This window comes from Fonsecaea monophora (assembly GCF_001642475.1).
Source record: "Fonsecaea monophora strain CBS 269.37 chromosome Unknown Scaff32, whole genome shotgun sequence".
In the NCBI taxonomy this organism is placed as follows: Eukaryota; Fungi; Ascomycota; class Eurotiomycetes; order Chaetothyriales; family Herpotrichiellaceae; genus Fonsecaea; species Fonsecaea monophora.
In genome coordinates, this window is record NW_019173963.1 from 50,236 (window position 1) to 64,654 (window position 14,419).

General features: G+C 52.0%; 7 protein-coding genes across 7 annotated transcripts; 3 read left to right on the forward strand and 4 right to left on the reverse strand.

Annotated features, from left to right (window-relative positions):
* Nucleotides 1–880: 880 nt before the first annotated feature.
* On the forward strand, nucleotides 881–2,845 carry AYO21_05199 (hypothetical protein; the record flags this gene model as incomplete). Its single annotated transcript, XM_022655169.1, has 1 exon — nucleotides 881–2,845. The coding sequence occupies one exon, from the start codon at nucleotides 881–883 to the stop codon at nucleotides 2,843–2,845; it is 1,965 nt and encodes a 654-aa protein (XP_022512450.1).
* Nucleotides 2,846–3,298: 453 nt separating this feature from the next.
* Nucleotides 3,299–4,257, forward strand: AYO21_05200 (hypothetical protein; the record flags this gene model as incomplete). The annotated part of the gene is made up of 2 exons (XM_022655170.1): nucleotides 3,299–3,493; nucleotides 3,613–4,257. The coding sequence occupies 2 exons, from the start codon at nucleotides 3,299–3,301 to the stop codon at nucleotides 4,255–4,257; spliced, it is 840 nt and encodes a 279-aa protein (XP_022512451.1).
* Nucleotides 4,258–4,478: 221 nt separating this feature from the next.
* Nucleotides 4,479–5,324, reverse strand: AYO21_05201 (hypothetical protein; the record flags this gene model as incomplete). The annotated part of the gene is made up of 1 exon (XM_022655171.1): nucleotides 4,479–5,324. The coding sequence occupies one exon, from the start codon at nucleotides 5,322–5,324 to the stop codon at nucleotides 4,479–4,481; it is 846 nt and encodes a 281-aa protein (XP_022512452.1).
* Nucleotides 5,325–6,290: 966 nt separating this feature from the next.
* On the forward strand, nucleotides 6,291–8,403 carry AYO21_05202 (chaperone DnaK; the record flags this gene model as incomplete). Its single annotated transcript, XM_022655172.1, has 2 exons — nucleotides 6,291–6,658; nucleotides 6,717–8,403. 2 exons carry the CDS (start codon nucleotides 6,291–6,293, stop codon nucleotides 8,401–8,403), a joined length of 2,055 nt encoding a protein of 684 aa, XP_022512453.1.
* A 408-nt stretch (nucleotides 8,404–8,811) lies between these two features.
* Nucleotides 8,812–9,255, reverse strand: AYO21_05203 (hypothetical protein; the record flags this gene model as incomplete). The annotated part of the gene is made up of 1 exon (XM_022655173.1): nucleotides 8,812–9,255. One exon carries the CDS (start codon nucleotides 9,253–9,255, stop codon nucleotides 8,812–8,814), a length of 444 nt encoding a protein of 147 aa, XP_022512454.1.
* Nucleotides 9,256–9,643: 388 nt separating this feature from the next.
* AYO21_05204 (hypothetical protein) lies at nucleotides 9,644–11,512 on the reverse strand (the record flags this gene model as incomplete). The annotated part of the gene is made up of 1 exon (XM_022655174.1): nucleotides 9,644–11,512. The coding sequence occupies one exon, from the start codon at nucleotides 11,510–11,512 to the stop codon at nucleotides 9,644–9,646; it is 1,869 nt and encodes a 622-aa protein (XP_022512455.1).
* A 910-nt stretch (nucleotides 11,513–12,422) lies between these two features.
* On the reverse strand, nucleotides 12,423–14,062 carry AYO21_05205 (hypothetical protein; the record flags this gene model as incomplete). The annotated part of the gene is made up of 3 exons (XM_022655175.1): nucleotides 12,423–13,253; nucleotides 13,338–13,960; nucleotides 14,011–14,062. 3 exons carry the CDS (start codon nucleotides 14,060–14,062, stop codon nucleotides 12,423–12,425), a joined length of 1,506 nt encoding a protein of 501 aa, XP_022512456.1.
* Nucleotides 14,063–14,419: the final 357 nt, after the last annotated feature.

The following is a 14,419-nucleotide window of genomic DNA, read 5'->3' on the forward strand; positions in this document are numbered from 1 at the left end:
TTCCAACTCTATTTCAGTGTAAAAGGGAAGATTTTAGGTGAACTTGGTCGTGTTAAATAACCGTGTAGGCTCGAGAGAGGAATTGCGACGTCGTGAGTAGGCCCCAAACCATAGAGAGGGGCTATCTGAGCCAATGCTAAGAGCGGCAAGGTGGTGAAACACTGTAACCGAAACTACTTAGACATCATATGTCGTGCCGCTTTAAATAGGCGGATAGGTTTCTATTGACCTGGCCTATGTATACTGCCCTCTCTGGAGGATATGAGAGTAGAGTCTGTCGTATTTACTTTTTCATGTGATTGACTAGGAATGGAGCATTAGAAGGACTCAAGGGCACCCATTGACGAAGGGGAAACTCAAAGGCGCAGGTCGATCTACCCAGTGGTGCCCCAAACAAGGAGCATGTGCGAGTGTCCAAAATCGGTGCACGCTCGTTACCGAGCAGAGGCTGCTTCTATACCCACTTGTACCAAGTACTCCTCCCTCTAAGAACTACTCCGAGTAGTAGAGGCCGTCTTCAGCGTGCCCTTAGTGCTTCGTGGCGCCCCTGATGGGCCAGTGGCTCAGTGTCTGGGAAGAGCGGGGTTCAACAGAATATAGCGGCACGCCCATAATCCTATTTCGGGCTCAACTGCGAAGGTGCGCCGTCGAAACCCTGTTCCTCTCTCTCACGCAATCTCGAGGTGAGGTAAACTCGTGGTCAAGCACAGTCTTCGACTACAAGCGACCAAGGTCAGCATCCGACGAAGGTGCATCATTGAATTCTTGTCTCGACTTCTCCGCGCTCATCTGTCGAAAATGTGAAATCGCCATTGATATACGCGACATGCTTCATCTCGACATCACTGTCATGGTTCGATAGCGCGTCTAGCTTTTAGCAATGTCTTCTGCCAGCATCCATCCGGCTCCAATTGGGCTGGGCCTCTCCCCAACCAAGTCGAACCTCACACAACAGATTGAACAGAGCGAAGGCGAACGCACTCCACGATCCTCCAGACTCTCCACCAGGGGCTCCCCAAAACCACGGTCTCTCTCGGACGCTCCTAAGCCCGTTCTATCTCCATCGCCAGCCTTTCGAGAACCTTTGCGACGAATATCCAAGGATGACTCGGCTATTACAACTCCCACAACACCCTCTCGTCCTCCGATGCATACTCGAGGTCTATCTCTCCATATGCCGCTTAAAGACGCCGCTGGAGCAAGCACAGGTCCCACGATACCACGAATCCCGCTATCGCCAAAACTAGACTCGTCCTATGTCTATGGATCACCCTCGTCCATGCTTCCGAGGAGATCGCGAGGACTCGATTATACAAGAGCATGTACGAATTTACACCATTCTACGCTGGCAGAAGCGTCTCCGGATGCATCGCCCATCACAGGAAGAGGAATACAAATACCCCAGAGGAGAAGTCTCGGAAATACCGTGCTTGACTCACCGAGCAATCAGTCGAATGCTTTGTGGTCCTTGTCAAACGACAGAACAAACTTGTCCAGCTCTGTCAGTTCCGTCAATATGATGGGCTCGGATTCTGATTCTGATTCTGACACCTCTTCAGACGACATGGCCATCGATCGTGATGTGGATGAAGCCATTTTGAATACACCTGCGGCGTCAAGGTTGAACCCGGGGCCGATGCCAGGCTGGGTGAATAGCCCCGGAATGGAATGGATGGGCAATCAACCGTCGCCGGCACAAGCCAGTCTTATGAGTTTTCAGCCCAATCTGTTGAGTTTTAGGAGAGCTCGTACGCGGAAGGGCAAGAGTCAACATAGCTCTAGCAGCGTGAGCATGAACAGTTCCAAGCCGTCACCGGGACCATTGTCACCCGGCATTTTGAAAAGTGTTGAGAATGGGGGTGGCAGTTACTTTGGGACTGGTCTAACCAGGCAACAAGTCCAGTCTCGGCGTGAAAGTCTAAGTCTGGGTACCAACGACCTGCATCTGTCAGACAGCGAAGACAACAACACCGTGAGAACGACTGGCGGCCAATCTCTGTCAGACATGGATGGTGCAAATGGCGACGACCCAAGAAAGGTCATTCGCCGAGCTGTCACGCGCAGAGGCAATCTACTCCCTAAGACAAAAGGCTTTGCTCGAATTCGTGCACAGCTGTTGGAAGACGCCGCCCCGATCGAGAGTGAAGCGCGACGCGAGGCAGAAGTCATTCGCCAGGTACACGAAAATGAGCCGACCGCTCCACAGCCTAGGTCGCCATCGATCCCTGCCCATCAGAACAACAACTTTACAGCAGAGCCGATAGAGGAATCGATAGAAGACATGATGATGGACAACAAAGGTCTACTCCCTCCTGATAGCTTCAGTCGACAGGCCGAGAGGAACTCCGCCGGAATAGGGTTTTGGAATGGATTCGACGACCGCTACCGAACCCCTCCACCATCTTTACGACCCCGCGAAAGTTCCTCCGCCATCAGCGATGATATGATGGATACTCCTAGCTCCTCAATCGTCGACAACCCTGCCCTGAAGCATTTCAACCGATCTAGATCCAGGTCGACCACTCCCTTGGCCTCTCTCCCGCCTACTGCGGGGGATGTCGCCCGAAGGGTCAACAACAAGCGACGCCGCGAAGAGGATTTCGATCCATCATACACCAAACGCAGAGCTGTGTCGCCTGGCATGAGCGTCCAAAGCAGCCCTATCTTGTCGCAAAGCCCCGTGTTGACAAGCGACAAGGCATGGTCTAAACTGCCACCCAAGGGCTCCGGACATAGCCATGGCGATCGCAGCAACAGCGGCAGCAGTCATAATGGGACAAAAAAAATTGGGTTGCAAGGTATGACCGAGACGAATGAAGGCATAATGAGCATGAGCATTGACTAGACCTCCTCTCTTTGTCTCTTTCATCTTTTTTTTTTTTACAAATTGATCTGTGGCTAGCGAGGCGTCTGGGGGGGACCGACGTGACATGGCATGGAGTGGGCCAGGACGTGGTGGTTGCTTTTCATCTCTGGACAATGTATCATGATACTCGAGTTCAATTGCCGTTCATGCCTTGTTCCTTGCTTCACTCGAAGCAACAACATATTATCACCTTACAAACCTCAAAATTCAAACCCCGTAGCTTCTGTTCTCTAACAATCGGCTAGCCCTGCCTGGAGGCTCCGCATCTAAAGATTTCCTGTCGGCGTCTGACACACCGAGTTTCTGCCCGCAACGGCACGACCCTCACAAGCTGCACCCCTCCACCACCAGCCTATACCATCTGTTACGAACGCAACGCAAAGCCCTGTTGACGCGGACCATATCTTACAACTTCAATTCATTCCACCGGCTATGGGCTCGACTGTAAACATCACCTCGTCATTCATTGAGGGTGCGCCCTCTGGAGAACTCCAAGATGTGATCAAGGACATCAAGTCCCTCACTTCCGACAACGACCCGACGCTGATCTCAAAGCTGAAGCCTGCATTCGAAAAGTACAATGAAGAACAGATGGTGGCTGTGAAGCTCCCTGGGGCGAGCGATTATGTACGAGATACTTATGACCTTCTTCCATCCCCAGCACAGGAGAAATATTGAACTGCCTGGGCGACAACCCTCCATTGCCTCAATGACCAAGCTGACCACAAGCCGGGGCGGTTTTATAGGTTCTAATATCATCCTACAACAAGCTCTCGTCAGGGCAATACTACGACGCGCAATCCTCAACGTCCTTCTCGTTCGACCACACGACCTCCAAGGCGTCATCCCCTCAATCCTACACCCACGACACAAAACACAGCGACCTCGTCTCATCCATCTCGAAACACCTGTCCAGCCACTTTGCAGAACACTACCCGCCGACGTCCTCGCCGTCTGCGTTCACCGTCTGCGCCACGCCCGATGACTCGCAGGTCGCGATTCTGATATCCTCCCTGAAAGCCTCTCCCAAGAACTTCCTCAGCGGCCGCTGGAGGACCGCCGTCCTCTACCACCCTTCCTCCAACACCCTGTCCGGCAGCATCCGGGTCGACGTACACTACTATGAAGACGGCAACGTCGCCATGTCAACCAAGAAGGATTTTGCCAACGTGTCCGTCGACGGCGGAGGCAGTGGTGACAGTGTGGTGAGGAAGATTGCCGCAATCGAGAAACAGTACCAGGAAGAGGTGAACAGGACGATCGTGGGCATGAATGAGACGAGCTTCAAGGCGTTGCGGCGGCAGTTGCCCGTCACGCGGCAGAAAGTCGAGTGGGAGAAGATTAGAGGTTACGGGCTTGGTGGCGATCTAAGAGGCGAGGGTAAGAGGTAGACCAGACCGTGGTGGGTGGTCTTGACATTGTGAGCGATCTCGAGGTGGGCTTTTAAGCGGCATATGAACGGAACTGGGGAGGAGTTGCGCCACGCTTGCATACGAAAAGGTCGTCTCTAGCGCATGAGAACGGGTAAGAAACACATTCCTGAGTCAGAAGTCTGGGATGAGGAAAAGCCATGAACCATTCACGTCGATAATTCCTACCCTTTTCCTCATGTCTATGGTAGTCCTCTTCCAGACCTCGTGGCCTTTGCAACCTCGCTTTGTGTGGTGTCCTCCGCATACCTCCTGTACGCCTCGATGTATTGTTCCCTTTCACTCAAGGTATCCAACACGCTCTCCCTTTCTCCCACTGCTTTTGCCCACCTCCTCCATCGACCCCATACCTGTTCATCATCGCCACCCTTCCCTTCCTCGGGCACACCAACCCCGCCCTTGTACACATCAAACAGAAACATTCTGCACAGCCAAGGCGCGAGCACAATGTCCACCAGACTAAATCTCTCACCCAAGAAGAATGGTCCCTGCGAATCACATGCCTGGACGAAAGTCTTGATGTGGTTGAGGAATTCCGCCCGAGCTTCATCAAGACTATACGATTTCGACTCGGAATGCTGCATGAAACGGTAGAAGGCGGGAATAATTCTGGTTGAAATGTGATCGATCCAAATCCGGCATTTTGCACGCAAATAAGCGTCGTCTCTCGGCAACAGATCAGGTCCGTTCTTAGAAGGGTCGTTATATACTTCGTCCAAGTACTCGCAGATCACAAGAGACTCATACAAGGGCTTTTGGTCCTTGCCCTCTTTGTCGAGAGGCACGGCGAGAGTCGGGACCAAACCACGCGGGTTTAGTTTGAGGAATTCAGGGTCTTTGCGGTACGGGTTAATCTCGAAGTATTGGTGCGGAATGTTCTTCTCATGCAAAGTGATCCAGCTGCGCTGAACGAAGGGGCAGAACCAGCCGCCGTAGAGGATCAATGGATTTGGGGAGGAATGTGCCTCTGCGAAGCGGGCAGCACGACCTGATGTATGGGGGTGCAGTGAGGTGTCCACGGAGCCCATGTCGCGGTGGGAAGTGAGTATTTTGGTTAGGCTTAGAGAGGGACTGTGAAATGAAATGGGAAGACAGCCATGGTTAAAACAGAACAGTCGAGTTGGATTCATGCGATGTACTACCACAATATTCACAGGGCAGTATCAAAAAGTTGTTAATCAGTAAATGCCAGTGCGATGCGGGGCGACGTACCAAAGAATGACGTACTGTTCGTTTGGGCTTGAATGCTTACATAAACAGCTCTCCCTTCAATTTTAAGAGCATAGCGCAAAGATGCTGAGGCACGAAGGGTGAGTTTAATCGGAGGTGGTATATCGCGAGATGAAGTTTCTATCACCGTGGCAAAAGGTATGATGGACGAGAAAAGATAACGAGGATAGCAGAGATATATGACGTTCAAACACGCATTTAACAAACTCGGAGACCAATGCAAGGTACCTCATGCTTGATGCTGTGGCAAGGGATATTAACAGAAAATGCTCTTGTCGCACTTTGTACCGAGTGGCGCTAGTTGCGCACCAAAGGTGTCATTCTCTGAGTCATGGTGGCTGGCTTGGGGGGATAAAATAGAAGCAAATTTTACGATGTCCTCGAGGCGTGGAAAGGGATGGTACATGTTGGATGTGCAAAGAACAGAATAGAGGCCAGGCTGGCAGTGATTCAGGGGCAAAACAGCGTGTCCAAAAGCCGCCCTTTAACCGCCAAGGCTGGGGCAAGTACATTTTAGTAGTAATACTTAGTGATGGGGCCGCCTGTGGAGAAGAGACTGCGGCGAAACAAAGTGTCCTTGCCCTGGGCTGAGCTTCCACCAGTGAAGATGGTGGAAAAGGACAGCGTATCGATAACTGCGACCCTAGAATAAATATTTCCCTCCACCGCTCACCCCAATCCTCCTTGACCTTTCTCACTCTAACAACAACATATCATTCTTCTTTTCCTTTGCTTCTCTCATTTTCCCTCTCCCTACCGACAAGATGGCGTCCGGTAACGTCCAGCGTCGACCACACAGATCCTCTTCCGCTACTTTACAGTGGACAACTCTCTTCTACCTCCTCCTCATCTTTGTCTGTCCTTTGGCTTTGATCGGCAGAGTAAATGCCCAAGATCAAACCTCAGTGAATGACTCAGATAGCAACTATGGCACCGTCATTGGTATCGATCTGGGTACAACATACTCCTGCGTCGGTGTGATGCAGAACGGCAAGGTCGAGATCATTGTGAACGACCAGGGAAATCGGATAACGCCTTCATACGTGGCATTCACCGATGAAGAACGGTTAGTGGGAGACGCGGCAAAGAATCAATATGCTTCGAATCCCACCAGAACGATTTTTGACATTAAGTGAGTATCTTTCCGATTTGTTTCCTTGTACCTTGACTTTACTAACATGGCTCCTCAGGCGTTTGATCGGCCGTAAATTCGAGGACAAGGACGTTCAGCGAGATCTGAAACACTTCCCCTTCAAGGTAGCCAACAAAGATGGCAAGCCTGTGGTCAATGTCGAGGTTGGCGGCAAACCAAAGACCTTCACACCCGAAGAAATCTCCGCCATGGTTCTGGGCAAGATGAAGGAAGTTGCAGAGGCATACTTGGGCAAGAAAGTTACCCACGCGGTCGTCACAGTCCCGGCATACTTCAATGACGCTCAGCGACAAGCTACCAAGGATGCTGGTACTATCGCCGGATTGACTGTCCTGCGTGTGGTTAACGAGCCGACTGCCGCAGCCATCGCCTACGGCCTTGACAAGAAGGGCAAGGAGAGCCAGATCATTGTCTACGATCTTGGTGGTGGCACTTTCGACGTTTCCCTTCTCTCAATTGAAGACGGCGTTTTCGAGGTCTTGGCCACCGCCGGTGACACTCATCTCGGTGGTGAAGATTTCGACCAGCGAGTGATCGATTACTTTGTGAAGAAGTTCAACAAGGAGAACGATGTTGATATCCGCAAGGATCTGAAGACCATGGGCAAGCTGAAGCGCGAAGTCGAGCGGGCCAAGCGAACTCTGTCCTCCCAAATGTCTACTCGAATTGAAATCGAAGCTTTCCACAACGGCAAGGACTTCTCTGAGACCTTGACCCGAGCCAAATTCGAGGAGTTGAACATGGACTTGTTCAAGAAGACACTCAAGCCCGTCGAACAGGTCTTGAAAGACGCCAAGGTCAAGAAATCCGAGGTCGACGACATCGTTCTCATTGGTGGATCTACTCGTATCCCCAAGGTTCAATCCATGATCGAGGAATTCTTCGGTGGCAAGAAGGCAAGCAAGGGTATCAACCCAGACGAAGCTGTAGCATATGGTGCAGCCGTTCAAGGTGGTGTCCTTTCTGGGGAGACCGGCACCGAAGATCTCATTCTGATGGATGTCAATCCCCTTACTCTCGGCATTGAAACTACCGGCGGTGTCATGACCAAACTCATTCCCCGAAACACCCTCGTACCGACCAAGAAATCTCAGATCTTCTCTACAGCAGCGGACAACCAGCCTGTAGTGCTTATCCAGGTTTTCGAAGGCGAACGAGCAATGACCAAGGACAACAACCTTCTGGGCAAATTTGAACTCACCGGTATTCCTCCTGCCCCTCGTGGTGTCCCTCAGATCGAAGTCTCCTTCGAACTCGACGCAAACGGTATCCTCAAGGTTTCAGCTGGTGACAAAGGCACTGGCAAGTCAGAGTCGATCACCATCACGAACGACAAGGGACGCCTCACGCAAGAGGAAATCGACCGAATGGTCGCAGAGGCCGAAGAGTTCGCCGAAGCCGACCGTGCTGTCAAGGACAAGATTGACGCCCGCAATAAGCTGGAGAACTATGCCTCTTCACTGAAGAACCAAGTCCACGACGAAGACGGGCTTGGTGGCAAGATCGATGATGAAGACAAAGAAACTCTTCTAGACGCGATCAAGGAGACGCAAGACTGGCTCAGTGACAACGCCGATTCCGCAGACAAGGACGACTTCGAGGAGCAATTCGAGAAGCTGTCTCAAGTCGCATATCCTATTAGCAGCAAGCTATATGCTGGCGCAGGAGGCATGCCAGACTATGGAGATGATGATGACGAGCCCTCGGGACACGACGAGCTGTGAGTAGGTCGGGGGGGTTGGCATGAATTTTGTACCAGCGTTATGAATTGAGGACTTGATTACAAGCATCTAGATGTGCTCGGCCTAGGGAAGAAACAGGTCGGACATGCAAAAGGGCGTTGGTCTTTTACTCGTTTTCTGCTTGTATGCCGGACGGCAAAGTTGTGAAAACTAGATACCACAAGAAATCAAAAGGGAAATTCTCTTCCGGAAAAGAAACTGAGTGATTACGGCTTCTGTTTGCGTTTCCTTGTCCTCGTCAAGACTTTGTTGTGCATGTCGAGCGAATTATTCCAAGCCCTCGAGATTTCTGCCATGCTCCATAACAATGCCCATACACCACATGGCTGTCGTAGGCTCTTGTTTCTTGTCTATCCCTAGCCCTTAGCTACCAGAGACCAGAGATGAAACTCAGAAATCCTCGCACTTGGCCACGAACAAGGCGACAACTTCGTACGGATGTGCCTTCCTCAGCTCGCGTACGGCGTCTTTGCACCGCTGCGTGCCGACAACCACCACCTCGACTCGGTCTTCTTCGACGTACTCGACCTGCCCTGGTCGGCCGATGTACGGGTTCGCCGCCGCTGACGGCTTGAATTGCCCCGTACCGCGGCTGATGAAGGCCGTGTCGGTGTATTTCGCTGGCTCCTCGTTGTTCTCGCTGGCGTCGCTCAGTCCCTGACTCTGGCTATCCCCGGTTGTGGGGGTGTTGGGCCACGTCCCCGCCCCCGTGGCCCAGACGGCCGATAGACACGCCTGCGTGGTCTCCGGCGGCGAGTAGAATGTCAATTTGTAGATCGTCTTGTCGTCTGCGTTCTGGGCAGTCGTGGTAGTGGTGGCCGTTTGGCTTGACATGTTGCGTCGGGGACAGGGCGGGAAGACGGACCTCGATGGTGAGTAGATCAGTCTCGACCTGTGGCTGTAATGGTGCTGAAAGACTCGGTCTGCTGATTTTAATGGTTGGAGGCGCAGTTGGAAAGCTATGAACCGTTGCTTGCCGGCCATGTCCTTACTTGTAGGAGAGATATCCAGGAGAAAGGGTGAGACGTATCGAAACGCTCAAAAAGGGTCAACGCGCAACGAGGTGGAGAAATGTTGCAACAAATGTGAATTATTGAAGGCCTCAAGCAACCAAGAAACTAATATGGTGATCTGTTTCCTATCTCCTGCCGTTACTGTCGTACATGAGATGTGTGAACAAGAAACCACAATCCTCCCTGACCGCAACGAACCCTCTGTCGCCTCAGTAGTCGAAATTCTCGTAGATGATTGTCGTTCCCGGCATCCACTCTTGCACAATCTTTCTCATCGCTGGCGCCGTGCATAGATACCAATTATCAACTTCCGATTCCAAGACTACCAAGTCCTCTTTTGTCAATCTCCTCCTGAGAACCTTCACCCCGGCATCGATCAGGTTCTGTAGCTGTGACTTATTCTCCTCATCCAACAGTGACTCGTCACCAGTGAGGCAGATTGTTAGTGAGTCTTTCAAACTGGGAAACTGGCTGAGGACGTCTAGCGGTAATGCGACATCACGGATCCCTACGCTCCATATGACCTTTAGTTTGTTGAGATCCAGGCTGTCCATCTGTCCCAGCAAAGGCGTAATGCCAATCCCGGCAGCTATGAACACATTCCTGGAACTTGGTTCGAAAGCGAATTCTCCGCCAAAGCCTCGGATGCCAATCTCACACATGCCCTCGCGCTGCCACTCAAGCCATTTGGTGACGTGGCCGACGGCGCGCACTGTGACCTCGAATTCCTCCCCATGCAGTCCAAGAGAGTTCGGGATAGATGAGACAGTAAAAGTCCGAATATAATCGTCATTCAGACTGGTCGGGTCGTCGTCTCGCATGTGTGAATATCCCATGTCCAGCTCGGCTGCCACGTCCATTGCGACGTATTGACCCGGTTTCCAGGGCCCAAAAGCACCAGGATCAGCCAGTGCGAAACGATATCTGGTGATGGTAGGAGTGATCTTAGTTTTCTTGATGAGTTTTGCCGTCGTCGGAGGTGCGTCACCAGCGGTCTTCCCAAACGCATCTGTTTTCTCCGAGGTCAGGTATCGCACACGGGGGTTATATGGTGAGCGGCCTTGGGACGCATCCTCCATCAGCTTGCCACGGAAAGGCAACCCCTTTTCAACAAGGCGTGCTCCGGTTACTTTCAGGCTTACAGCAAGATTGCTTTTGGCAATGACTTTGCTCGCTGCGTCCCCGACAAGGGTCTCAGTATCCCCAGTTACATAAAGAACATCGCCAGACTCGAAGTCAGGAATGACTAGCCCAGCGTGAGGGGTGCTTTCCAGATTACCAAGTGTTTGGTAGAGGTTGTTCCCACTGTATTCGGGCCAAACAATGATGCTGCCTTCGTCTAGACTGGCGGGTTGCTGCACACGAATGAAACCTGGAGGGCCGCCACGATGATTACAGTCCATGTCCTCGTGCTTGTGCGCCGAGGCGATAAAGAACAAGTCAGCTTTATGCACTAAATCGATAGCTTTTTGAGTGAGATGTGGTGACGAAGACAATAATCTCGGCTTGGGTTCGGTAGCAACGATGTGCTTTTTATTGAGATATTTGGGACAATTTCCGAGGCTTTGATCGATCTTGACGACAAGCTGTACTTCGCCTGATTTGCCTAGGAGCGCGTCGTCGTCGGACACGCTGATAGGCGCAACGGGTTCGTTCGCAGTGAGAGCACCAGCGATGACTTGGCCAGCCATCTTGACTCTTCCTCGCTCTTCCAGGTGAATACTTAGCCCGGACATCAGCCTCGTTTTGCCTTCCTCTCGGATCACTTCCCCGTCATCTTTACCATTGTAAATGGCTTGAATCACGGGGTCGAAACTCGCATCGACCGTCGTGCGGACGCCCAGAACGCTCTGAGCTACTGGCTGTGCGATTGGCAGATGATCGGAGCCCCAGACTGTGCACCAGGGTCTGTCTTGATCATCCAATGTCCCTATTGCCATCATGGGGTACCGCTGAATCATGCTCGCCGCCCGAGGCGTGAGGAAGGGTGATGTGGGATTGTCATAACCGCTGATACGAGTTCGTTTATGAATCGCAACTTCTCCCTCGTGCCAGGAGGCAGCTTCGAAGAACGACATTTTCTTTTTCTGGTTAACCATTCAAGTTGGGGAGCTGAGCCTTGACTGGAGGTTAGAGTGCTAAGGAACCAGAAGCATCAACCTTCCCAATGTCTCCTTTATATTGCTGCGTCCGTCGATGCTTTCCGCTTGTACCAGAATAGACATCGGTTTCGAAACCGACTGGGAATCTGACAAACATATGGCAATCTCAACAGCTATGACGAGCTCAGGTTGTATCATCTTGGAGAGAATCGTACAGGACTGGAAGGTTTACTAAGGCAACAACTGTCAGCATGCATTTCGATCTTTGGCCGCTACAACACCTGGGCATCTTCATCAAGCGGCGAGGAAGGTTGCGAGATTCCATTGGCTCAGGCACATGGAGGGACGAGCGATTAAGAGGAATAAGGGTCGTTCGGGTGGTAGAAAGCCAAATCAGATTCAACAGCTCGGCGGGCTGGCGGGTCAAAGGACGATGGAGAATGGAGGGTGGGTGACGGGCCCTGTTTGTGGCATCTCCGAGGACAGTTTCGAGGCCTGCCGAGGCGCCTCTGTAATAACACTGCTTGGCCGTCAAAGCGGCGACCGATGCCAGGTGATCGTTTGCAAGCCTAGGTGCCTAGGTAGGCAGGTAATGAATGCTGAACTGGGTGAGTAGGTTGGTAGTGACGAGTTTATTTGATTGCCGTGTACCGAGTAGTTACGAGTGATACAGGTGAAATGCGCAAACTGCGCCCTGATGCCCATCGGGCCTTTGCCTGCGCCCGGTGTGTCTGCGCGCCGCCAGTCGCGTTCCATCCACCATCAATTTCCCGCCAAAACAGGGAGTACGAGGTACATCAACCCAAAACTCCGATCAAAATATGACGGGTTAAAGCTACTGTCATGTCAGTCTGCAAGATAAACGTTTTCGTCGTAACTCCTCCATTCACGAAACCCCCCGCGTACGCCAGACTGACTCCAGCTCCTCCAGGAAAAGCAACTCCTCCCCTGAATACAGCTGTTGGAACCGTTGCCTTAAGTCACGTCGGATGAGTGCGATGTCCTCGGGCTTGTCAACAGCATAGCCAAATATCAAGGTTGGCCACGATCCAAGGTAACACCTCGACCACTCTTCATTGGCTTGTGGACACTGCAAGATCTCCAGGCCCCTCTGAACCTGCCATGTATAGACCACTGGTGGAAGCGGAGATGTAGTCTCCGACACCTCATGTGCTCTGGATACCCAGTCCAGGAGGAGGGAGGCCGCGAGAATGTGCAAGCTGGTCGAGTGTTGGTGGAAGATACGGGCTCGTTCGGCAGCTGTTCCCACTGACCACGAGTCGCATTCCTTGACGCAATGACCCTCTTCTAGGATTGTCTTCTCCCAAAATGACATTTCACGCCCGAGGACATCTAGTAATTCAGGCTCGGCTTTCGTTGGGCTTTTGCAGACTTGGACAATCTCAATAATCAACTTTTGGAGTGCCAAAGGGAAACCTATCACGGGGCTATTGTCGGCAGGTGAAGCGTCCGGAAATGTCAAGGACTGCAGCGTCTCTTGTGCCCGTGCGCAGAACTCAAAGTCGGGCTGAAAATCTACGGCAAACGGCCGATTGACCGTCCGGCGAAAGACTTGATAAAGGATGCTTTCCCAAATGATACGATGAATCGGGCGTGGCATAGGAGGTCTTCGCGAATGCGTCCATCGGAGTTTCATGAGCTGGATTGCTCCCCTGACATGCTTGCCGATGTCTTTGTTGGTCCCAATATCGAAGACCTGTTCGCATAAAGCCTTGATTAGTTGACTCCGTCATCTGCAGAGCTTTTTTGACCGCTTTCGAATGCACGAGGGAAAACTCACCCCGTGGATGTATAAATGGATGATGGCCACTAGCAGGGCGTCATTGAAATCATCTCGACCCCAGTCGATGGTGCTGAGAGAGCGATTGACCTCAGACACGGCACGAGCATAGTATCTGAGTCCGGCCTCATGCATTTGCGCACTTCCGGTGAGAAGATGCATTCGTGACGCACCACAAGCCAGCGCAACGTCTTTCATGCCCTCAAATTGCAGAAGCATTCCCACAATCTCCGGGATCAGCTGGGACTGGAAGCCTGGATGCGTATTGGACAGTATGAGTAGTGGGAGGAACCCATCGAGAAAGTGGCGACAACAAGCAACTTCAAGGTCGGATTTGAGCATGGGCGAATTGAAGAGGTCAGAGTTGAAAGAGATCTCGCGACAAACAAAGAATGGTGATGCATCAGTGCCTACGCTGTCTTTGCTGCTGCTCGAGAGGCGCCTTACAACCGTGATGCTTTTTGGCGACTCAGCCGGCGACGGTGATGCGGGAGACCTCGAAGTTCGCCTATGTCGCCGGTCGAACAACTCGTCTTCGGCAGGCCAAGTACACACTCGGTTGGATTTAATGCACTTTTCACACTTGGGCCTTACTTCGTTGCATTTCTTCCGTCGCATGCGGCCTAAAGTCCTGTTAGCTACAGTTGGCTCCACCAGATACAACTGCACTCACAGGTCAAACATCCAGTCTTGGTCCGCAGCGTGGCATTGGATTGACGTGCCATACCACCAGAAAATGCACTTGCGCGGCTTCGATGCATGTCAATATTTCATGGTGGGCGGCTCAATATGCCTGAGATATCCATTGAAATGCGAGGGAGGGAGCCTCTACAGGGAAGAGTTTAGGTTTGGCACATCCTAAACAACTGAAGTCGACATCTTCAGTCCTTATCAATGGATGGCACGGAGGTCTAATCAGTCAAAATTCTAGGCCCCATGTGGGCTTTCTCCCCGCATTGAGAGATTGGCCTATCGGTGGCAAGCGACAAACCTAGTCCCTCAAGTGTCGCTGGCACGGCAGGCCAGAGAGGAGCGGAATTTGTTCGCCCAGCTGCGGAAAGGTTGGTTTGTTGCTCGCAAAA